The following is a 26747-nucleotide window of genomic DNA, read 5'->3' on the forward strand; positions in this document are numbered from 1 at the left end:
CTAAGAAGAGAGTTGCTACTTGTAAGTATTGTCACAATCTCAAGAAAATGGTAGTCAGATGCAGAAATTCAAATTTAAAAATTTGTCTTGATATAGGACTAACAGCTAGCAATTGCTTCCCACCAGGGACTCTCTTGGGACATTACTCTAAGCAAAGTGCCTAAGCTTTACACGAAAACAAAATATGAATTTTGTCACTAAAATTGTCTACACGTTAGTAGTTTTCAAAAAAGGGGGTTTACAGAGTGCCATACAGTAAATTAGTACATGAAAGGCCAAGCCACGAAATATTCTCGTCTTGCATAACTTAGTTACTCCCCCTACACCCTCAAACTAAGTGTTCAAACTTAACGCATAGCAGCAGGCAGTTTCCACAAGCAGGAAACCCACATAGAAATACTACAAAATATCAAAACATCTCATTTACTGTTACATTTGGAGATCCTGGCCCTTATATACAGTCTCCCTAATCCTAACGCATGATCCGGAAAAGGTCTAGAAAAGACCTACTATTAAAACTTGATTAAGTGAACTGAAAGCCCACGACCGATTTTTCATAGTGAAAGCTGCCGTTACATCAATAGGAAATGTAGCTCATTATTCTGGAGTCTAAAAAGGATTCACAAATGGACAGTTGACAAGGTCCACTGATACAAAGACTTCATACTCCAGGCTTTCTGCTCATTCAAAAGCACATTTCAGATGGCAAATGAAGAGAGAAAATCTGGAAAGTCCAGAGAAGGATGAAGCCTTTTTGATTACAGGATTTGATGTATCTTTTGGTCAATACAGAGCAGTTGATCATGTATTTGATAAAGGACACAATAAATCTTAGTTCTGGCTAATAATAAAGAAGTTAGCAGCTGTATATTTACTTGGGGACAAAGCAGCAAGACACCTATGATACTAAAGAGCTCATAAATTTAAAATACTTGCAGATAAATAACTTTTTTCATAATGAGGGGCTTTTTCTTAAAGGCATGCAATAATGCTCAGAATCAATGAAGATCTCATGAAAATGAGATGTAAAATAACAGAACTATAATCCAGTTGCATTGCAAAGGACTACCAAAAAAAAAAAACCACCAAGATTTCTGGGTTCTACTGCCAAAGTCTGTGATCCCTTGTGTTTAACCAAGTTTCTGTTTCTCCACCTGTAGAACTACAAAACCATCCTTGCAGGGAGATTAAAGGGTTAGCAACTTCAGAGAGATAAGTTATCATGGGGTTATCAAGAACTCACTGGTTATCATCTCAGCTGATTCACAGTAATCACCCATGGATGCACTAAGCAGGTGGTAAAATCTAGTAATTCAACTGATCTCATTCACCCTTCATTCAGTTCATTAGAGTAAGGCCTGAAAGAGCCACTGTGATAACTGAGTCACGTATAATGCAGCTGCATCAAACCTGGGACTTCGCAGTAAGCTAGTGGATCTTGGTGTGACATTTTGGCCATAACTTCAAGGAACAGAAGGTCCGAGACTCTTGAAAGAAGACTGAGAAAAAGTGCCAAATACTGCTGTTATTGAAACGACACACAAAATTATTGCCTTGTAAGAAAATGTGAAGGAAATAATAAAATTCATCTCCACAGAAGGAGCAAAGAAGATGATGAAGAATCAGATGTGTTCTGAAAGTAAAAAAGTCAAGATATTACAAGTTATGGAATAGCACGGGCATGCCTTGCAATGCCACATCAGCATTTCCAAAGCTGATTTCTACCTTAAGAGGTTCTTGAGGGAGAACTTCGAGTTAGATTTAAGGTGTTTTATCTGCTTTTACTTCGAATTTTTTTATTTGCTTCAACAATGGATATCTAAGATAGAGCCCAGTTACGGATTTTGATTCAGTGATGTGAATTAACTCTAGCCCTCCCCTTTACAGATAGCGTTAACCTCTGATCCACACGCAAAGGCACTGGACTTAAGTTAGGAGGCTTTTAGAGGATTCCTACCTCATTCTTCCAGTGAAAATTTCTTCATACAGTGAATACATGGACATTAAAGTATATGAGCAGCTAAATACATCAGCATAATTTTCCTAATGAAAATGTTCTCTGTTGCTTGCCATCATTAGGTAAATTTGCACAAAAATCAGTAAGATTTAAAGTTGATAAATAATTATTTTGAAAACTGGTTGTTTGAAGATGGTAGATTCTCCATCAGTTTGAGGAGAGTTACTTGGCTGTCCTCATGCAACAGAGGTATTTTGTGAATGAGAATTGCATGAAAATCTCATCATGTTATTAGAGATGTGACTACAATTGTCACAAAAATGAATTTACTATATTATTTGATCAAAATTCTTCAAAACAAACAGACCCCCAAACATATATTGAAAAACAGAACTGATGAAAATTTTTCATGTGTATCTCAAATCTCTACAGAGAATCTCTCTTTTTTTCCTTCTAAAACGTTAATAGTAAGATGACCACGACGTGGATCTTTAAGTCAATTATTTTCTTGGCTACTAGAACATCATAATTTCTGACACTGAAGCCCCATTCCTGCATGAAAAACCTTACTAGGGTGATGGGGATGCAAAGACTGAATCTAACTTCCACTGCGTTCAATGGGAAAAATTCCACTGACTTCAGTGTGCCTTGGATAAGAGCCCTGGCTGTGGGGTTTGATCCTTTTTACTTGCTGGTGACTTTGAAAGAATCTTTGTTCTTGGTTTTGGTTTTCTCTGGAAAAATTCAAGAGTTTGAAGGCAGGTGGGAGAGTCTGGCCCAAGAATGGGGGCATGGTCACTTCATGGACCGTAAGCACATACTGGCCTGAAAAAAATAAGTGAAAGTTGGGAATTAACCATTTCAAATGGGGAAGGAATAAAGCAAAACCTCCCGCAAACAAAACAGTTTCAGTACACAAACAGGAAGAAGTGACAGGAAAGAAAAATTTACAATCGTAACAAGTATTAAAACAAAATATGAAAAAAATTACACAATTCCAACACCAAAAGCTGTTATATCTGCTAAATCACAAATAGAAGACAACTGTAATCGTTGAGTAGACAGCACAACAATTTGTGCTACCAATTAGGACTATCATTTATTAGCATATACAATAACCTCCCAAGACAATATACAGTTAAAATAGCAAAGACACCTCAATGGTAATTTAAACAGTGATTTATGATAACATAGGATTTTAATAATAGCTTGTGTATCTGTAGGATACTTTCTATCAAAAGCTCACAGATAAACAATAGGCCAAGTCCCATAACACGTATAAACGTACTCTCCTTTATGCATATGAACAGCGTGAATAGCTCCTACAGGACTATTCATATATGTAAAATTGAATGAGTACCGATACGTATATACAACTCCCATGAAAAGCTGCCATGACTATGCAAGACTAACACAAACAGGCCACCAATTCACTACAAGGTTTGTAATAATAAGAAAAGTAGTGAATAGAGAAAGTTCAACTGAGGATTCTCACAATAATGGCCCTAGAATCTGTAGTGTCCATGCATACCAGATGCACGAGTTCAAAATCTTCTAGAAAATAATGACAGCCTTCAAAACACTGACAAATAGACAAGACAATCATTGTTCTGCCTTAGCAGATGGAAGGCTAAACTCAAATAATAGAAATGTATGGTGGTTGTGTAGTGTAAAGAGCCATAGCTGGCAAGTCTGAAAATCAAAGTAGATATTACACAATGGAAATAATTTTAAAGGAATACCGCTTTCCCCCACAGAATGAGATTGAAAAACAATAGTGCAACATCTCTGAGAGAAATGTTTTAAAGATACTACATACATTGCATTAACATTAGAAAAAAAAAAATCCTAATTTACAGATTGATCAATCTCTGACCCTGAATCTCTTCACGTGCAAATCTTTAATCAGACTTCAGGCTGCAGCTGTTGGTGCTAGTTCTGAATCATGAACAGAAAAGGCATTTCTTATAGGAACCTATGAATCCATAGTAAACATAGTAAAACAATCTAACATCTCCTAAAACTGAACATCTCCTGCCTGTATTACGTGTTTCTTTGCTTTACTCCATGCATGTAAAAAGGATCAAAATATAGGGTATTTACTATGCACCTTACGGAAAATATCTGCCAGCTGCTCTGCTTCTGGCGTATTACATTATCAGACAATAGTCTTTTTGAAGATCTGTATGCCATGTACAGTATAGATCTTGAACTACCATATATTCTGTATATTCCGGAGAGATAAACAGAATTGCAGATTGTTTTTTCTCCAGCATTTTTTGAAGATAACATAGTAATTTAACTTTTTAATCTGAACTGTTTGTAATTGCAGGGTGGTTGCTTTTTTGTTTGCTTCTGTGTTTGTTTGTTTGTGGTTTTTTTAAGGGTGTAAAAGCTCCCATAACTGGTAAGCAGACAGACAAAGAAATTAGGATCCCTCAGATTAGACAGAAACGTTTTAAACCCTTAAAGAAGTAAAAATGAATGGAATTCATGAATGAATTACTATAGCTCTTTGAGTAATCAATTCCAATCACTATTAATAATATAACTTTCCCTTCAAAGAATTACTTTCACCTTATAAAGTCAAAGCTTGTAACCTCCTTAATCTTTAATACAGCCTGCAACAATTACTATAAGGCATAGAGGACCTACAAATTGGAAGCCCTGTGCGATTATCTTTTTCCAACAGACTCTTTGGACGATCATAAATAACAGTAAAATTACCATAAAAATTAATAGTACTACAGTTAAAGAAAATCATTATGTAAAGGTTTATGAATTTTGCAGCCATTAATAGACATAAGTTAATGAGCCATAGGCTTTCCAGAATACGATATCAGGTATTTTTCCACCAATGAAACTTTCAGAGTTCCAAATCCTTCAGAGGTCACCAACTTCAAAAATAGAATAGAAAGTTACTGTTTAATACTACTGTGAGTAAAAATGAAATAGAAGTATTATGGCAACTATCATGCATGGCAATTTGAACAGCCTAATAAAACAAGATAAGGAAATCTACCTTGTCACCAGCTTGGAATGAAGAAAGACAAAACTAGAATATTCGAGATGAGTAAGATGCATTTTGAACACTCTCCGCGTATTTTAAATTCACATGTATGCCGATTCAGAGCTTTAAGCTAGAAGGGAAAGTTAGGATCAGGCCTTATAGACACCAAGTGGTGGAGAAATTTATCATGCCCCTTGGAAATATCTTCCAAAAAAGGTTATTGTAAAGAATGTGCATTTTGACAACGGCAAATAAAGCCGATGTTCCATTCCATTACTCTTACGCTGCATGCATGGGGTGCTACAAGCTCACAGTAACAAAAATATCAAGGAAGCATGACTCCTACAGTAACAATAGCCTTTCTTTTTGTCAGCCATATTTTTAAAGAAACAGCAAATATCTGAGTTTTTAAAGTTACTAATAATACTCGCTACAGCACAAGAAACAAGTATACATCATCCATTTTAAGGAAATAAAAGTTTTTTTTTTTTTCCTTAGCCTTTTCCCTCCAGTCAGGAGATGGTAGTACTTCCCCTTGGACAGTAACTGCCAATTTTGTGACTTGAATAAGCAGGTACAGCCTCACCGGCAAATTCAGAGACATCACTTGATGTGAACTGGTTATCTGAACCCGGCAGATAGCAACGTTGCACTGCTGCTTCTATTCCTCTGTAGCCTTAAGAACAAGCATTTATTCATGCTTTCTCATGCTATTGCCACATATTTATTTTTCAAAGTAAACTTCAGTGAAAGCTTCCTTCCATAAGTGACTTCCCTTTTTCTGTCGTAAGAGCAGGAGACTGAAGGCTCCCACAATCTTGTTTATAATCATGTACAAGATAAATAGAACGGTTTTAGAGAATATTGGAAACAACAGAATCCTAATTAAAAGTAGCAACCAAAATTGTCAGATACATGACATATTAGACACTTAATTAAGACACTAAAGATAAATGTTTTGAAAGAAAAAGTTCTAGGAAAATTTGACTGGCTTTCTTTACTAATCCTAGAAGTAATTTAAGAATTGACATAATCTTCATGATCAATACGTTCAGTCCTGAAATTATACTATAAACCAGCTTCTACAACTTTTCAGTTGATTAATACAATAATACAGACGGGGCAAAAAAAGACCTTTACCTTGTAACATCTTAGAATTCTTTATGAGGTGCTGATCCTTTTGCAGCCTGTATTCTTTGGATGTCATGTCAGATCTGAAGATGAGAATAAATAGAGTGTTACTACCAATAATGATGCTTACTTACATGTTGATGAAAGCTTGTTGTCATTAGCTCCTAAGACAGTTCAAGACTCTTCCTCCTGTAAAATGTTTTGTACTATTCACTTTAATGTGAAATACTCGGCCACTTTCAAAACAATATAACAACAAGCTTCACATTGTTTAAGCTGGATTTTCAAAAGTATTCAGTATCCTGAAGCCATGTTGCCTTCTTTGTCAAAACAAGCCAAATATTACCAACCGATGTAACAATTTAAAAAGCTGTAAACATATTTGTGAGATAAAAAAATTATACTTTGAAAATTATAAATAAGGAAGTGTCTAACAAGTACTACCCGAGTTACAGTCACAACCATGTTACACTGTAGACTACAAAGCCATTTATATTAAAATAGCATACATATTATTCACATTTTATAGCATACATGTTGATACTTTAGTGTATGAAACTCCTTGTACATAAGAAAGCTTAAAACATATTGAAAAAAGATAGTATTTAAATAGTTATTCTTGTATTTTGTGAAAATAATCACTTCTCACTACTGATGAGCCATGAAAATGAAAAAGCTTCTCTCTTCTACCATTTATTGACTTCTTTCCTACTTGAAAGTTATTAGGACATACATAACTTAAAGCACACAACATGATTATTAGGAAGGTATTTGTGTGCTTCTGTATCATCAAAAAATAGACTGATACAGTGACACTACATTGTACTTCACAGGAAGCTGGATGGAAAGGAGATTATGCGCTTAACTTTTTATTTTACCAGCATTTCAACATCATCACTGAAAAACTCTTGGCAATTAAAAGATTTTGATCCTAGGGGAGAAAGCCTCAAGACTGTTCTATAACACATGATAGGAGATAGTATAGGAATGGTATTTTAAAAAAATATAAATAACTGAGACCCACTGCTGAATGCAGGTAACGAGTAAGAATCATATAGAAGTAAACATAAAATGGTTTATACAACCTAGTTACCTTGTTACACTTAGAATTACAATTACAAAAAATCAGATACTGCTTCTTAAACATACTTATACATTCAAATTTTACATGTACTTCTTTTATGGTAAAACACTCAAGACAAAAGATAAAAATGCCTTCACTTTAAAGGGAAGGGGGCGAAAAAAAAAAAAAAAGCTATGTCCCAAGAGTCAAGTTAAAGATTCAGAAGTCAGGGCTAGGAGGGAAAAGGAAGATAAATAATTTAGCACTAAGCATAACTAAAGCCTGTCAGTCTGCCAACTTTAAGAGAAATAAAAAGGTTTACAAGGATCCTGAGAGTTTTTGCAGAACCTCTAGGGTTTTGAAAAAATAAATCCAGAACAAGAAAAGAGTTCTGAAGTATTCTGCACAAATAGATTTTAAAGACACTGATTAGACTGTGAGAATAACAGTATGGAAAGATTCCTTTAGTTCCAAATTAGACTGTTCTCTGGTGTTTTGTTTGCCCTGCTGTATTATCACCAACTCCATCATCAGTAGGGCTGTCTTTTTTCACAGATGCATCGCCTCATCAGAAGCCAGGGAAGATGTGCTTATGGGAGAACAAAACATATCAGTATCATTTAAAATAATCTGGATAAGCCTGTTTGGCATGAAATGTACAGGCACTGCACAACATATACACAGTTATTCTTTCAAGATGAACCACATGTTCATGCTTAAATACCAATTCTGATTGCCTTTGAGTTGAGTAATTTCTGTGTTTTGGAGTGTCAATATTCATGGCTTAATGTAAGACAGCTAAGCAAATAAAAATCTTAGTAAGCCTTGGCCACTCTTTTTATGGGAGGAGGGTAGTGCAGGGGGGAAGAAAGGGGAAGCTTCACATTATTTCATTCTACTTTATTTTTTTTGCTCTTATTGTTTTTTTTGCAATAAGAATATATAGCTAGGTCCTTTGAATTGCATAAAGACAGGGAGTTAAGCTGCAAAACCTGCACCTATGTAAAACATTTTAATTCCATATTATCGCTTTTTACTTCAAACTAAGATGTAACCTTGTACTTCATTGCTCAGACAATGTTAACTGTAGGATAATCACAGAAAGGAACCAAGTTCATTTAAGACATAAAGCAATTTTGAATTGCATTGATTACAGTGATCAGTCTATCACTTTAATGTCATCTCAGCTGACATTTATTAAAAAGACGTACATGTGACAACCCATTGATCCTTAACACTGTAGCTGAGATAAAAAGTCTATTTGCAAAGGAAAATTACTTCTTTAATTAGAAATGGAGTATCATTTGCTCTTTTCTTTGTTAGAACTTCAGCAGCCACGGATCAAATATATCACGGGAGGGGTTGTAGAATCTGCCATCTACTTTGATTTACAAGTCTTCATAGTTAATCATTCAAAGTTGTACAAATGAGCACTTGAGATGGAAAAGAAAACAGGTATATTCCACCTGTGTGAAGGCACACCAACTCACTATTGCTTAGAAAGGTCTCAAAAGGGAGTGCTTTACTTCTTGGCAGACTCTGCCGTAAGACTGAAGTTCAGGGGACAGGATCACTACTGCTTCAAGTCCCTCTCTACACATGGAGTGAAGCAGCACACAAAAATTGTTCCGCAGACTTTCTGTAAGATTTTCAATGGAGTTAACTATGGCTAGGCATCTACCTCTCCTAACGAGAAACTATTTAATACAAGTACTTGCCGAAAAAGAATCCAACAAATATTTGCCAAAGAATATACTGTAGAAATGACTGAATCTTGCCAGTCATTTAATGTATATGGAAAAAAATAGATCTCAGTCTACCAGAAGATATTCCACAAGCAGATAAAATAAATGTGTCCGATACACTGTGAACAACATGCTGTTCTATAAATTTCAGGAGGATTCCTTGTTGATGAACGTAATTTTGAAGCCAAGTAATTTAATCTGTGCACCTATAAAATCCTGTCTTTAACATTCTGTTTTCTCTTTGTACAAATCCAAAATTACATCTTTGAAAAAACCTTCCATTTCATACAGTGTCTCTTTTAGTTCTAGGGACAGCCAGTCTGATTCTCCATTAGACGTGATTCTCTCTATCAATTGAATTGCCTTCTTTTTATAAACTGTATTAATGATTTCCTACCAATCTCTCTCAGAAGTGCAGGGGCAGCTCCAGACTCCGCAGACATGCATTCTCCCACTCCTCCTTCTCTTCTGTCAGTATCGTGACCTTTGGGAAACAAAGACAATGGTAAGTTTGCATGACTCATTACAAACTGCTATTCCAGTTTCAACTTTGGCTGCTAAGTGCTACACTACTGGGTTTATTTTATACTCTACTTGAAAAGCATGTAATTCAACAGATATTCAACTTAGATTCTCTAAGTTTTCAGGATGAAAATCACAAACTAATACTCATACTAAGGTGGACTACACAGGTAAATCTACACACTCTTGTGGAAGTAGACTTCTTATATCAAGTGGAATTAATTCTGGATAATTAACTCATATTCCATTTTCCCCATCAATTAAAATCAGAAAAATTCAATGCAGTGCTGATTTCTTAGCTGGATACAGAGTCTATAGGGTAAATGACCAGAATGAATGATTATTTACAACAAAGGTCTTCAGCACCTTGAATTATCTAGATTCTTTTGTGCAGTATATAACCTTTAGAATTTACTTAAATTGCTGCCTACAAATAAACTACCAGTAACTCATCATCTAGTCATAGAAAAAAACTTAATTGGACTGCTATTAGGTATTTAATTGCCTTCACAATGTTTGTACAGTATTTGTCTATAAAGCTTTAAATAACATTGCCTTAATTCATCTGAGTAAACTATCCTTTCCCTTATAACAATAGACAAAAACCTGCATTCCTGTTTTACTTTCTCCTGAGTACAAATTAAAACTTTTAGGTGGCAGATCTTTACTTTGTTTTGCTATAAACTCTCTTTACGGCAATGCAAGTTTGTCACAGATGATGGCTACTGAAACACTTAAGTGTGTGCCTCCAGCCATTATGCAAGGAACAGGAGCTGTGCAAAACTTCCCTGTACATGCTCTGAAAATTTAGCTCTCAAACATCTAGAACTGCAGAATTGATTGGCTGTGATCATTCCTCATGGCAAATAATTTTCATCTTTAGACTCAACTGGTGAAATACTCAGCTGTTACCAATCAGTGAAAGTAATTCTAATATGACTATGGCTATTTTACACAAGATACAAATTCAGCCCAAATTTTGTAGTTCTGTTTGAAATAGCTCTGTATGAACACATACAAGTGTAAATTAATAATTTATCTGTTGCAGGGTAAGGAAAAGGCCCAGCACATGTAGAATTTGGGGTTTAATCTCTAACATTGGGCAGGAAGATCTGAATCAGGATACTAGAATCACAATTATTTAGCTGAAACAGAGAGTCTGGGCTCCCAAGGTTAGGTTGAAATTAAAGAGAACTCCTAGTCTTAGTATGTGTTACTGTTTACATGGTATTTTGAGCGAGCACTATGTATTTACAAATATTAATAAAGAGCCTAAATTAGCAAATTCTATGTAAAGATATCACTTTATGTCTAGAACTTGATGAAATGATTCCAAATACTTTAGAAGTATGAAAAAGTTTATATTCAGGATAGTGGAACGATTTGAGTTGAGTGATTTTTGTATTACTGGTTTACAAAAGGTAAATTACGTACAGGAGACTAGGACCATCAATGTAACAACAGAAACCACGAGTCTCAGTATCCAGAACTACGGCTCTAAATACAGGATACAGTTGCTGTACAGAAAGAATGACTTACATGAAGAAAATTAATGGATGGAATTCATATCTGCTCCAATTCCAGAATCTAGTGTAGGATGATGCTAATATCATCTAATAATATCAGGATCAAAGATGAGTGGAATAAAACTTCCAATTTTAGATGCTCTTTATCTGCAGGTGTGAATGTATAATGAATTCTCGCCACTGGCTCCCTATTATAAATCCAATGATTCTGTACTCTGTGACAGCAGTTTCTACAATTTTCTTTTGGCACAACCTGCTTGGAATATACAACAAAACAGCAGGGTGGCAAAACGTTTTTCTAAATGATCTACTTTGCAAGACAGCTTCCAAGTGTGACCCTGATGCATCTTATCATTACTCTTAGAATAGAATAAACATGAAAGAAAGAACCCACATATCATTTACTTAAGCGGGCATTTCTTTGTTTCTTTTACATACTACTCCACATCCATGCCAAAGTATTCATTCCAACATACAAAGCATTTTAAACCCAGGTTAAATAAAAAAAAAAACATTATTCGGTAGGATAGAATTGCACTATGCCTATTTTTGAATCCTGCTGTCTCAGACGAGTGTAATGAATCATTTGATGTCATCTCAATTACCATGTTAGCTCTACTCAACCGAATTACTCTTCCTAGCCATTCCTTGTATGGAACTCCCTAAATTAGATGGCAGAGTTTTTCCAGTGGACAAACCCATCCTCTGGCAGACTACAAGGGTCAGGATTTGACAAGATTCAAGCTACAGGATAAGGCTGGATGACTCTATACTTTAATTGAATATCAGATCATTTTAATGGTACAGAGAGGCATTTTGTTGCAATTTATAGTGATGATTCAGTGTTTACTTTTAATTGGGAAGAAACGTTTATGTGCAAAAGCTACATCAAAAATGGGGAGGGGATCATTACACGTCTTCAAAAATACAGCTCTGAATTAAGGTAGACTCCAGTTGCAACACCGATTTCCAAAGGCTTCTAATTTTTTTCATCTTAGCATGACATGCCTTGCTGCAAACACCAAGAAATGGACAATGAGGATGAGCAGAATGCATTAAGAAAGGCTGCTGAGGTGTACATATACATGGAAAAGTGAGCATAAAGAGAGTTAACTGTGGTTCCCTCCTCCTTTCTCAGTCTAGGAACCCTTCCATATGCTGTGTTCTATTTATTATTTCTGCATTGCATCAGGAGGGAAATATTCACACTGAGCCACAGGGATTAAAGACTAAAGCTCTAGAGAAGTCAGATCTCATCCGTCATATCCAGCTGTTTTCAATTCCAACACCTCACACCTGCTTTTATTTATTATTCCTGGGCTAGACAAGACAGGGCTCATTTTTCAATCTTTAAAAGCTTTCTTAAGAAAGACACAAATCAATCTATTCCTTTCCCTTTTGCCTCTGCAACAGCCCACCAAGACAACATTAAAACGAAGTACTGACATGGTGAGGATCTGACCTAATGGGAAGCCACTCAATACCGAGGCTGGACAGCTCCCTCTGACCTCCCAGCATGGTGACAACACAGCAAAATGGAACAGAAACACCATCAACATCAAAATTTGATGTTAGCATAGACTCAACCCCATTTACTCCAACAGATTCCAACTGCCTTGTTTTTAACTTACATTGGAAATGGACTCAAGAGGTTTGGGTGGCAGTGAATTCACAAACTAATTTATGCAGCAGGATCTCCACTTTTACATATTTCAAGCTACCGTTCCACAGAGCCTGTTTGTTGGCAGTCCAGCTGAATTGCTTTCCTATTCTCTATTACGAGATCACCCTGCCTCAGCATTTGATTGTCCTTTTTTATCAAGTAGTTTTTCCAGACAGGGACTAATAAGTCATTCTTTTTGCAATCTTCTCTCATGTCACAGGCTAGTCTTACATTAGGATCTTTCTAATTAACTGCTCAACAGTAATTATTCAGTCACATTTAAAATGCAAACCAAGTGTACCAGACCTCCTTGTACTTACTGCACAAACACTTTCCCACTTGCAGTTGCTTGTCCCGTGTACCTCGCATACCAGGCTATTACTTGATGGAGAAAACTCGCATCTTGTTTGCAATTCGTTCAGTTATTATGGGGGAGACATTCTGCTTCTTCCCTTCTTTGCAACCTGATGATCAGGACATCCACAGCAGCTGGACTGACTGACCCACCAAGCACTATGCTTTAAATAAGCATGAGCACCAGGAAACACAACGGAACATGGACACACAGGTGACAGTGGAAGCCAATGAGAAAGAACCTACTTGCTTTTGAAAATTTTACCCTTGAATACATCTTGCTTTCTTGGTAAGTGAAAATATGGATGGAACGTGGTGGAGTTGGCAGACGGCGTTGTAATATTGCACAAACATAAGCACAGAATAGAGACATTTCTGTTCTACACTCCTGAATATAAACAAAACCTACTAAAATGATTTTCTGTATGTTTCCTGTACCACTGAATATTTTCATTGCTCCCACTTTACCTTCCATAGTCATAAAAGTCATACAAACCAGTATTTTCAGGATTGAGGCTACTTTGCCTTTCTCTACAGCCTGCCATCCCTGAAAGTCTCACTTTAAAAGTAACAATTTCCAAGCAGATTTTCTTACCACTTTGGAGGCTGCCTCAGCACTTTGCATGACTCCACAGTGTTTGTCTGCATGAACTACAATGGTCAGTGAGCAGCGAGCATGAATCCTGCAAAGGAACATTATGAAGGATCAACTGAAAGGAGGAACAAGGCAATTCCTTTTTGAGGACAAGAGCAGATCTATGAAATATATACTGCAGACGTTAACTCTTACCTTCCTCTGACTAGTATTCCCAGATATGCAAGCGTGTTCAACACAAAGCATGATACGCTTTGGTCCTTTTCAATATGCTAAATCCTTCGTTCTTGTGAAAAGCAGCACTGTAAACAGTATAAATAATTATTTGAGGATTAAAGAATACAGTATTGCTGTTTTCAAACCCATTGTAAATTTACATTCCAGAATTCCCCAATAGTGACATTTCGCTTTAGAAACTCAGAATTACAATTCTTGCTCCTTTTTCTTGGATACCTTAATATGTGATCCATTCATGCCCATTCTACCAGTAAGTGCTTTCTTCTGTCCTCCCAGACACAAACCTAGATTTAGTTCATTGCTGAACTTAGTTCGGCAAGAGTGCTGACTCAAGACAACACTTCTTTTAATCATTTATATCATATTTTATTTTTGGTTTTATCCACAATGCATCCTCAAGAAGAAAATCCCGAGTTTTTGTGCTTTTTTTAAACAGGACAACAAGATGTTAGCAAATGCACACCGCTAGAAACAACCCATGCTGCTTTATGAGCCAACGTACAGCAGTCAATAAAAGCATCATGGAAGTTTCATTAGTTTGTTAATTTTCTCTGTATTTAATTGCTCACTGAACAGAAATGAAAGTTGCTTTGTCTTTTTTAAACAAGCTTTGATATTGTTTTGGAGTGCTACCTTTTAAAGAGAAGATATATCAGCCAACCACGACGACATGTGAAGACCTATTCTAAAACAGTTCTAACAGACTAAAAACCTAGAAGGCTTCTGTTCTCTTCTTGTCCTGTAAATGACCAATGACTTTGATCCACAGCCTATGAGTCACTTCAAATATTGTTGATCTAACGTGGATGGTGATCACTCAACTCCTTTTATGATTTTTAGTAAGTAATTTCATAGCTATATACGCCTCATTTTTTTGAATCTGCTAAGTAGGTAGAAAGTCTTCCCACACCAAATGAAACAGGCCCTTAAGTTCATAAAACATTTTAAATTCTTGCGTGAAATGTAGCACCGAAACAAAGTATTATCATTTGTAATAACAAAATACATTAGGAGATGCTGAATACATTTGCTTTAAAAGGCAACTCTGCCCCACTACTCTTAAAAGCATAAAGGATACTCCATGGCAAGAACCACGATCAGTCCGAATTCAAAACCGAACTGATTCATTAAAAGTTGGATAGCACGTAATAAAACATACCTATAGTTGCCATAATACTGATGTGCTGTAAATGCTATCCAGTTTTTGGAAGAGTAATGTGCACTTACTAGACAGACATCAAGGCAATTGCCCATGATACAATGTTAAAAAAAAATAGATTGTACGGTTTGCAGTAGCATCAAGTCTCTATTCAAGTGTAAAAAAATTAATTGACTCCATCTGTATTGGCCTAATGACTGATTAAATGACTAATCACGGAAGTCTTAATTAAAATCATTTTTCTGTACAGAAGAGGATGGAGGGAGGAAGGCAATCATTAATGTGTTATAATGTATGTCAGATTCCATTTGTGCCATTTACTAACAGCCATCAAATGAGTAATTACGCACAAGGTCATTCTGTAAACTTTCTGCATACATCAGACTGATTGGATTAGGGCTTGGTGCTTGGCTAGGTTCTGCATGTGCCTGCTTTTTTCCAATCACAAAACAGGTAATTAATATTGCTCAGAATAAATAATAAAGGAAGCTGACATTTCCTCTTCCATCTTTGCACCAGCCAACCCAGTCGAAGACTCATATACAACTTCCATGCATTGTTGTGTAAAGTCCCATACCTCATACACTGAATCAAGCCCATCCTCCTCAGCTATTCCGTATCCTTCATGAATTGACAGGGATCACCGTGACACAGTGAAATTCTGTAATATGCAAGGAATTTTTCCTGCATGAATAAAATGACCAGACAAGTAAAAGAATCCTTTTCAAGTAAAGCAAGATGGCAGTATAAAACTTATTTTAGGTTTTATTTGCCAGCCACCTGACTACCCTGATGCATAGTGCTACGGAAAAATAACAAGCTGCTTCTACCTCAACAGCTGAGACTAATCTATTTAAAACAATGTATTAAAATGAGTAATGGAATAAAAAAGTGTGGCTTGAGATTAGATAAACCAACTTTTCACTTGCATGTAACTCATACACAGGACCTACACTTTTTGATGAAATGTTGCATATAAAATGCTAAAGTCCAAAGTATAAATTGTAACACAGGAAATATTTTGTTTGCTGACTACTGTCCTGAAATTTCTCGAAGATCTTATTTGCAACCACAGTAAGTCTGCCATATCACTAGCTGCAACAATTTTGCATATCCCAGATGACAATACACTATGTCATGTATAAAACAATGTTTTTTTATAAAACTAAAACATGTCTTAATGGGGAAAAAAGAAGTTGGTATAGCCCTGTCACTATTATCAACAAATGTCCAATTCTGTAAACATTACTATCCTTCAAAATCCTGAATTCAAATGTGCGGTGCTGATGTCAGTTATAGTTGCAAAATTAGGTGCCAACTAAGTTCCAGTTCTTCTAAAATAACTGAATCAACTTTTAGTACTGAATAAGTTTCTTTAATTACTGTTGCCTCTTTTTCCTAAACAGAAATATTCTGACCAACAATCCTGATAGAAGATGATCTCTGCAGTGACACTGAAAATGGACATCCTCCTGTGAACATACAATGTGTTGCTTTAAAGCATACCCAATTGATTAAAAATAGCCCTCAATATGGATGGAGAAGCTAAAGGGACAAAAAAAAAAGAGATTAAAAGAATCTTAAGTCATGACTATGTAACATCCAGTTACACTTCTGGCATGATTAACTCCTATCCTGTCTAAACCATTCAAAGTCATGCAAGTCACAGAAAAATATATGTAAAGCTACATCAGCCAGCTTCATCCAGATTTCAAGTAAATACAAATTTCAATTAGTTTGAATTAATTATAACACAAACTTGACCCTACTTACCACATAACTGAAGAAAACAAAAATATGTGACAACAAATCTCTGCTTGCAATAACTGTCAGTGTCACATATGAAAAGTTCATTTTACTAATAAAGGAAATGGAATTGACTGATAGATTTAAAATTAAATTCAGCTATTCCATAAATGTAATTCAGAATTTTAAGGTGGCTCTCAAGGCTTAAAACCAGCATTGAGACTCAAATATGCCACTCTCTGGGCTTCTAGAGAATTAATGAATCTTAGTTTCATCTTCATTTGAAGACGCATACATTTACAACAACCACAAAATCCATCACCACCAAACCAGAACGCTCCAAGATAAACAACATACACGCGGCACAGTAAATCTTCCAAAACCTGAAGACATTTTTACGGAATAATTCAACACAATCTGCACTATTCTGCTAATGCAAATGAAAACTTGCACAACTACCTAAATTACAGGGTGGTGTGCCATTCTTAATCTTCGTAGAAATGTAGGAGTTCCTGTTTCAATCATTTCTATTGTTTGAAATACACCAGATGATAATGGAGTGGCTGCCGCTGTAGGCAGAGACTGACTTCTAGGTGAAGCTAATTAATGACTCAGTGTATGACTTACTGTAGGTTTGAAGGAATTACTAGGCAGCGGTGAAGATCAATGTGCGAGACAGCTGCAAGTACATTAAGTGACCTGTCCGAAACTTCACCATTGTCTTTTTTCAATGTTTTCATACATTGATTATATAGGTCATTCCTGACCTTTGCATAGAATATTTAAGATAAAGTCAAGCATTTCACGCACCTCTCCAGTACCTGAACAGGTAGATCCCCTTCTCAGCACCCAAGTACATACCCTTCACATCATAGTATAAAAATCCAACTAAGCTTGACTGAAAGACAGCCTTCTCCCTCTTTTCTGTTTCTTCAAGTATTTTTAAAAATACTAAGGTTTCTCATGCCCAAAGACAGACCACAGAAGAGAGACGGCATCCTATGTGAAGGCACCTCCAGCTATTCTAGATCCAGAAATCTGGGAATTTGCAACTCTCTAGGCCACTTAATAGGATAAAGCAGAACAGGTTCAGACTAAGGGGCTGGAATGCAGCCAAGCTAAGCCATTTAAGGAAAAACACAACAAAACAAAAAACCTAACAGTCTACACTAAATTCCCTGGTCACACTGCAAGAATGAGGCAGACAGTTGCTGCATGTGGTAAATGAAGCATTTTTGAAAGTGCTTTAAATAGTTAGGTAGGATTTCTATTATTAGCCAGTGCACATTGTCCTGTCTATTTTGACATAAACATGACTTCTCATATTGGTTAAAGACGAAAAAAATCTCTTGTCTGCTACAGAGAAGCTATTGCAAATCAGTGGGGCCAACCCGGTTAGACACTGGAATCACTATGCCTGCTCATGTCAGCAAGTACCGTTATTATTATTTTATGCTTTGCTATTGGCTGAACTAGGGAAAAAGGTGGAGAATTAGTCATCATGGCAGATTTGCTCAAGTCAGTATTTTAAAAAGTCTGTAACCTATTGTACAGTAAATAAATTAAAGCAAACACTGGAAAAGTTACCAATAGGCAGGCTATAACAAAAGTCACTTTCATCACAACCAAAATAACGGGAGAGTTAAACAATACCTTTCTCTTAACTGTTGCAACTGTCATCTGTCTCAGAGGGTCTCTCTGTACTCATTTTGTCAGTTAAGAAATGCAAATTAGATATCCCCTATTCTTCTATTTGTTTTGTACAGTGAGCACAATTTCTGCATGAACGTCCAACTGTATTTCCATCCTCTTTGTGTCACAGAAACCTCATTTACCAGTCATTCTTCTCCATATGAAAAGATCTATAATGAGGAGTCTTTCTGTCATTGCCCTGCTCCTCTGAGTCAGGAATTTTCATTTCCCCCTAATACTTGCTGCTGTAGCTGCAATTTCATTTACTGTCATCTCATACCACAGCCTTAATGCAAGAACATCTGTGGCTGGATCATGGAAAAGATTCTGTATTGCTTTCAGAGTTGTATATCGATCAAATGGTTACGAGAAACCAGAGATTTTATTTACTATGTTCTCACACGGTACCAATAAAAATGAAGGTTTATTCACTGTACTTGCAATGACAGTTTACTCTTCCAGTTAGTTACCTAGCAAAAATATCTGTATGAGAATACTGAACATAAAAAGTAGGACTCTGAGGTCTACTTGTACATGCATTCTCTCAGAAAACAATTCAAAAGCCATAAAATTATCCAAAAGCTAAAAATATATTTTTAATTCACTTCTAAGCAGTATCATGAAAGAAACCAATTACTTTTTGTTTTGAGGAAATAAAGCCATTCAAAAAAATATGTCACTGTTCTCTTCTTTTTAAAACACATACAACGCAATTTACACATGCTGAGCCAAATCTAGCTTTGGTGTGACTGCAGAAATCAGTTGTATCAGGATAGATCACCTCAATCTAAGAGAGCAGTAGATGTCACGTTCTCTTTGTTGAAAGCCAGAGTTTCTGTAAATCAGTATCCCGACATTTACAAGTTCCCTTGCTCTTCCAGGCTATTCAAAGCTACCTTGACTTTTTAAAAAGCCTGCTGCTATTACTTTAGTTTCCTGCCTGCCATACCTTTGCATTAGCAAAATTACAAAACAAGCATCTTCTCTTTTTCCAATTGGAATTAAAAGGAACAGGATTTGAAAGTTTGTGACTAGTATCTAAAGCAGATAACAGCTAAACGGACCATTGGCCAGAGCCAGAATTTTACATCTTAAGTGTTCCAGTATGATAAAGGAGACCTAACACTTTTCCCACACAATGGGCACAATGGGGTGAGAGGATTTAAAAGTTCACCTAGACCTTGACACTGGGCAAGGAAAGCTTACTCCAGTTAAGATTTTACAGACTGCAGTTAAGCTTCTGGGTTGCAGAGCTGGAAACGGATTTGTAGCTTTTATTTGCAGCATTAAAAAATCATTAGTTTACAGAGATTGTCCTGATTAAAAAAACCCCAAACTTTCCTATAGTCAGCGGACAAAGTCAGTACTCTTGTGGGGTTGAAATAGGAAGCTACCTAAAAGATGTCACAAAAGTTTTTTATGAAACAAATTTAATTAATTATAATTTTTATGTTGCCACAGTTTTTCAAATCACTGTTGCAAAACTTGACTACCTAGTAAGCAGAGGAGCAGTTTTTCTTCTCTATGTAACTCTTTTCTTTTTAACTATCCATCTACATCATATGTAATGCAATTATGTAGGTTTGTTTAAACACACCAGTTTTGAACTAGCAAGGTGAGGTGCAATTACTCATTAATCAGAGCGGACCGCAAAACTTAGCTGAAAAAACAGGTAGTAGATCTGATGGGAATTTTAAAGGTGTAGTGAAACCTCACACACCTACTTCATTTGAAAGAGGGAAAAAAGCTCTAATAAAACAAGAAAAGCGCTTAAAAAAACCCCAAACACCCAAAAAACCCAACCACCAAACACTCTCCAAATCGAAGGACTGAGAAACATTGTTCTTGCAAGCATTAGCCCAGGTTATAGGGAAGTAAAAGATGGATTGCCATAAAATGGGAAAGGCAGTGTTGTATTACAGTGGTCAGCTAAGAAAAAGACAGGGCCATTTGTCCAAGAGAATAACACCAATTAGAAGTGGTGTATTGCAAAGAGATAAAAACTGCTTTCAGCAGACAGCATTCTCCAGCTGAGCAGTATGAATACTGCTTCACACATACCTGCTCTCCTCCATTTTCTCCTGCGAGTCTGTCATCTTCTCAGCTTTCTCAGCAGATATCCTGCCACTTGGCTTTTTGCCTCCTTTCTACAGAGAAAAAAAAAAGAAAAAAGGAAAAAGTATTTCTGTAGTGCTTAAGGAAAGTGCCAAAAATGGTGTAATTTATGATGTGCTAGTGTTTTCCTTTGCATTCATAAGTTAAGAACAAATGCAAAATCATCAGCACTTGAATATGGTGGATTTTGATTTACATATATTAAGATTCTCCCATGATTTCCTATTATTTATTTCTGTAAACAAAATTGGATCCTGGTCACTAAACTATTAGCATCCCCTACAGTAACTCCAGCCAAATCATAAAAAAAGATAAAAGCCAGAATGTACGACTTGACAGTCAAAAGAATTTGAAACCGGAAGTTGTATCAAATTGTCTGATCTGAAACTCTTATCTGCTCTTCCTTTTTACAACTAAATCTTACTGGGAGTGAAGTAAACAGTTATCTTACCTATACCTCAACTTTCAGAATGGGCACATCTCACTCTCTCAGTTCGCACAATAATATCTGGCTTTTCCCTAGAATTTTCCCAATACAGTTTCAAGCCTTCAGTTAGCAGACCAAGTTATTTTCTGGTCTATTTCCTGGAATTTTTAAATGCCTACACTATTGTTTTCTTCATTTTAGTGTATTGTATCCATGCAAATACAGTATTTTACATTGAGGTTGGCACAGACAGAAGTTTAATAGCTTTTACTTTTCTTCCTTTTCTGAAACATTCTTCAGGATCCCACTGTAAGAAGTACTGCAAAGCCTGAGAAATTATGTTCACAGCATTACACAAAATAGGGTGTTTTTTTTTTTTTCCTCTTTTCATTCAGGTGTAACAGAACTGATGCCATCTTGTATGGTTTTTGTCACAACCAACATAGCGAACAATTACATAATACTGCAATTACTCATGATAATTTTATATCAACCCACCCTGCAGGAACTCAAATTTCACACTTAAATAACTTCTGTTTCCTGCAAAACCTGCAAGAAGGCTGTTTTGGTCATGTTCTTAATGAGTGGAAACTTGAAGAAGCAGTTCATAATACAAAGACAGCAGAAATACATACAATACAAAGACAGCAGAATGCTTTGGTAGGTAATTTCCCATCCTGGCAGGAATATTTTGTTTTGGAAAGCTGTTGTTCAATAATTCAGGACAAAACCTTAAAACGTATTCTAACTGTAACACTTTATCCTAGCTACCTTAAAGTAAGGAATTTCTAGTTGTGGATGCTGCAGTTGTCTTCACAGTGCCATAACTTTATCATTACATAGCAAGATAAAAGTTTTTACCTCTGCAAGGACATTAAATAACATCTCTCTCTCCATTAGCTTTTGCTGTAGTAGCAGTATTTATTCTCTGGGCAATGAATGAGAACCACACTGCTTACAGAATAACTCCAGGTTCTTAATGCACTAACAGTTTCAGAAAGGTTCCTGTGTCACTATTTAACTTTATTATTATTATTGATAGCTCTTGTTCCACACAGTTTCAAAGGAAATGTTTAGCACTGAGAAAATACTTTTAGCAGTGCACTACAGTCACAAGGCTAGTGTAACTGTCATCAGGGATGGGAAATCAAGTCCAAAAAAAAAAAAAAACCAAAAACAAGGGACCCCATTCAACTTTTTTTCTTTAGCAGTGCAGAGAAGGAACACCAGTGACCCTTTACGGAAGTAAGAAGAGATGAACATTTCTAGTGCAAATGTTCTCCTGTTTGACACAAGCCTTCAAGAGCTTTGCCCATAATGTACTTGTTTGCATGGTGAATGTCAAGATACTGACAGTAACAAGTAAAGACTACAGTTGCTACAGCTGTGTGATCTGAAGAAGCACGAGGAACAAAGAACTCTTGAATTCACACCCTGATTCATTCTATGACCTTGAGCAAGTCACCCTACACTGATGCACAGGGAAGTAACAGTACGTACCTCACTTACTAGGAATGGCAGAATTATTTGTCATTAAGCCTACAGTTGTAAACAGTCTTTAAAAAGAGTGCCATAGCTGTTAGGCCTACAGAAGACTTACTGCATCACCTAATCCTTCTCTCATACGGTTATAAGTACACAAAGCAAATAATTAAATACGCCTTTCATGGGAGACAGTGAACCCAACTCCCACCTTTCTTTATGAAGTCTTCCCACATTTTCCAAGAGAGCCACTCACAGAATTTTGCTCCCGTGTTTATTTAAGAGCCTCTTCAACATCAGTGGAAGTCCTGCATTTAGATAAGCCATTTATTAAAAAAAATTCTTCATGCTAATCGTTAGCTGAAATAATCTCAAAATAAGCAGCTGTTCAAAGAAAGGTGTTTAAGATCGATGGTTTCAAAGCGCCTGACAGGATTTCACATTAGTCACCTCAGAAACCTTACACATCCATAGTTGTTATATTTCTGTTGTCCCACATTACTGCTAATACGGCACAAAGAAGGTTGAGACAGCAAATGAGATAGTATCGTGCCAGGCATTAAAAACATACTACCCAGACAGCTCCCTGATAAGGTTTATAAACTCCAGTTTCACATGCTTTCAAAATGAAGCTAAAGCATCCAAATCAGAGAATCACTCCTTAAATACCCCCTTCATGTTAATTTTAATTACAACAATTATTACTATCAGCAAGACAAAGATCATGTGCCACCTTCGAGCGATAAGCGCCAGCAGGATGACTACTTTCATAACAACCATTCAAGATAGGGCAGCTTGACCTCTCTGGGCGTGAAATGTCAATTAATTATCTTTTTACAGACAATTCAATTACAGCACGCTAATCACTTGTGTAGGACATCAAGCCAGAGCGGGGGGGCAGGGGGGCCCTTTGAGAAAGGAAGGAAAAAATATTGGCAGTGAACAACCCTCAGTAAGGATGACAAGGCAGTAACCCTACAGTTGTTAACATCATGCAAACAGTTATTATCCGTTTGTAGCAGACTAAATGCTGCAATATCATCTTCATTTAATTGAACTTTTTTCAAAATAAAGAGTTATTGGTCCTAGGGGTGATAGACATTTCATTTAAAGGTGACCAGACACACTGCATTAGTCTTTAATGTTAGAGTCAATTCACCAAAGAGCTTTGTTCATTAAGGGAAAAAAAGAGGAAAGATGATCTACTCAGCAGAAAGCAAAATATATTTAACTTTTGTCAAATAAACTAATATTAACTCAAGTTACTGAGGACTAATTCACCACTATATTGATCCCAAAGAATATTATCAAGTGCAATATATCTACAATAATCAACTCAGCAGAATATTACTATATAAGCAAACATATTAATTTATGATCACATTAGTATTGCTACAGAAGTCAAGCTTCAAAAAAGTGTGAGTGCATGTATAAACACATTAGTATATGCAAAACGTGTATGCAAACAAAACCAAAATTTGAATCAATTTCATTTATAGCATTCATGAAATAAAACGGCAGAGAGGAGTACGTTAAAGGATCTCTTCTCACATCAGTTTCTGTTAAATGAGTCTTGCACCATTAGTTTAGCATAGATAACAGAACCTGAAAGAAAAAGTTACCTAGCCCATATCTGAAACAGCAAGGCAAGACTGCTCTTTTCAGCAGTCTTGATGGACAGAATTTAAAGTATAAAAAAATATTTTGACAACACAGTTGCAGAAGTTATGCACTTAACAGTAGCTGCGATGCTAAAACTCTCACAGTATGGCCAGAGTATAACTGACAATCTCTTTGTAGCAAAAAAAACTTTAGTCTCCCTTGCCAGTATGGTAACAATAGCAGTGAAAGACTTGTGCGTAAGTTGAAAGAATTTACAAGGAACACTGGCAGTTTATTAGCCTACTCCGATTCATCTTCGTTACTATAATTTCTAATACAGCCTGGTTAAGGCTAGAACACATACCTATGCTACAGTGACACCTTCAATTTCTTTGTCGATACCATACTGAAAGTCATTAGCACTGACATTCCTAAAAAAGAGCGCTCCGAAAATTCCATTACGGACTGCAGATTAACTTCTGTAACCAAAAAATACGATACACCATGCATCCAAGGAACAGAACACAGAGGCTAATCTTTTAGGGGGCTAGGATCTCTTCGGACTTCAGGTCATTCGTATTCAGGGTGTTCCGTATCACTCAAGAGCGCAAAGAAAGGTTCAAAGATGCTAGGTACGCAATATTCTGAATCTTCCCAAGTGCTTTGCAAAGAGGAGGCTCATACAAAATAGATATAAACTCTGCAAATCCGAATAAAAAATTATCCTATAGCAAAAGAGAGGAACCAATGCGGATTTTTTTCCCCTCCCTGTTCTGTAATACTAACAGTGTGTTGTTTCTAAAGGGCAGGTTTGTCTTTGCTCAGTGCTCTTTAAAAAGAATTCTGAAAGAAAAGCACTGTTTATTCCACCTGCAGACTCACGAATGCATGAAAGAACATCTTACCGGAATTTCTCTTCTAGTTTTGGCTATTCTATACAGGTTCTTACACTACAATCACTGCTGCACTACCTAATAATTCTTCCCTAGTATTCTAAGCAATATAACCAATGTCAGTCAAGTGTCGGTTCCCTGAGTGTCCCTATTAAGAGACATTCTCCTATTTAAGACTTGTTTTGAGACCGGTTTGTACATTCTGTGCCTCACCTCTGCCAGTTACCAGTACTTTCTATTCCAAAAGACTATTCTACACTTAATGTTTTTTTCTGCTGCCTTAATAGAGTACGGATGTTTGTGTCCATTTGCCATAGAGAGTTCTGGCACCAACTGAATTTCCTTGAGAAATGGGTTTTACTGGCAAACCTCTTGAATCTGGTACACAGTAGGAATCAACATAAGAATAATACAAGAAGTATTATTTTGGAATCTAGCCAGAATGAATATCTCCATAAACAAATATTGGTGTCTTTAACCACCCAAACATTACAAATCCAGGCTGGATTTTATGAAGCTTTAGTACTCTAAGTATTATGATTGCAAATGGAACCAACTGTTGCTGTGGAACTAATCGTTGCTATAAAATAAAAGGTTAAAACCAAGAAAGATTATTAAATCGCATTACAGGATTATCAACACCTTAGGAGAGCAACCAATTAACATTGTCTTCACCGTGTGATAAGATGAGAAAAGTTGACAGCCACCCTCACTTTCTATTACAGCTAAGGATAACCGAGTTCTCAGCACCTCGTAAGACCTACTTTGGACCTTTCAAGGTGAGGCAGGGTAAGATACAGAAACTTCAGTTTAGACCGTCACACACCGTAGCAGCACTACACGAAAGCAGGTATAGTCACATCTCTTTCAGGTGTACACTTTTCTCTAAGATATGTCCTCTGTTGGGCATTGGGAATACGTGTATGGCCAGCCATTGTCAAAGAGGTAATTTAGAGCTACTGCCAAATTCCATTTATCAATGTTCAGCAAATGGGCAAAACACAGTAAAACGGAGGAACTATACAACTGTATTTCCACGGTGAACATCATGACTGTTAGAATTAAGCAAATTTTTTTTTCCTCCTTCCAACAGAAGCAAGCATCAACTTGTGATAATATTGGCTTTAGGTCTTCTAATTCGGTTTCAAAACTTCTTTTTCCTTACAGCTAAATTTCAATAGATCTTAAGCTAAAAACTATATAACAACATACGCAGTAATATACTTATGTTGTTATTGTTGATTACATAAATATATGTTCATATTCATATTTTATATAACTATTCCTTCTTAAACTAATGTTAAATGATGTCTGTGGCCACACCTGGCTGCTAAGACATGAGAGGCTGTTGTCATTTGGGTTAAAACTTTTAAAAAAGAATGCTACATTTTGCCAATGTTTTGAAACGACAAAATCCCAGTCACAGTTCAGCTGTAGGTTACCTTTGGGACTGGTAACTGTTTGATATTTGGTGACCAAGTTTGTTAGTGTAACCTTTCAGAACGACAAGCCTATTTCTAGACAACACTTTATATTGATCTGGTATGATGCCACCAGAATAAGATTCACACCTGGCACACCTGGTGGCTAAATCAGTGTCCATTTCTGTCATTTGAAAGGGCTCCATCATCAGGTGTAAACTGCACAGGTAGTAGTATAACACAGTATAGTTGGTGGGAATCCATGCCTTGCCTGTTGATACTGCTTACATAGTTTTGTTCTTTTTCATCATAAATCCTTTCTGGGAAGCTACTAACATTCCAAAACAGGTATTCTATTATATCAAACCCCCATTTTTTTTTAAACACACACACTGTAAAACAATTAC

The 26747-nt window shown here is 36.3% G+C and overlaps 1 protein-coding gene across 11 annotated transcripts in view; it reads right to left on the reverse strand.

Moving 5' to 3' along the window:
- LOC148056030 (uncharacterized) overlaps positions 1–26747 on the reverse strand; it is a 178853-nt gene that overhangs the window by 123280 nt on the left and 28826 nt on the right. For 8 of the 11 annotated variants that reach the window (XR_015704349.1, XR_015704347.1, XR_015704348.1 and 5 more), the window contains exons 9-14: positions 20462–20547; positions 15540–15623; positions 13762–13868; positions 13567–13654; positions 9304–9390; positions 6108–6181 (exon numbers count right to left, since the gene is read on the reverse strand). Coding sequence is in view for 1 of the 11 variants with exons in the window: in XM_087755592.1 (XP_087611718.1) it covers positions 6233–6256 (24 nt within the window). In the remaining 10 variants the exon portion in view is untranslated. Of the gene's footprint in view, positions 1–6107; positions 6182–6232; positions 6289–9303; positions 9391–13566; positions 13655–13761; positions 13869–15539; positions 15624–20461; positions 20548–26747 lie in introns of those variants that run through there. The other 3 variants (XR_015704350.1, XM_087755592.1, XM_087755586.1) reach the window with 2 other exon arrangements.

This window comes from Nipponia nippon, unplaced genomic scaffold (genome assembly GCF_047370975.1).
Source record: "Nipponia nippon isolate SJK-2023a ecotype South Korea unplaced genomic scaffold, ASM4737097v1 scaffold_19, whole genome shotgun sequence".
Taxonomy (NCBI): Eukaryota; Metazoa; Chordata; class Aves; order Pelecaniformes; family Threskiornithidae; genus Nipponia; species Nipponia nippon.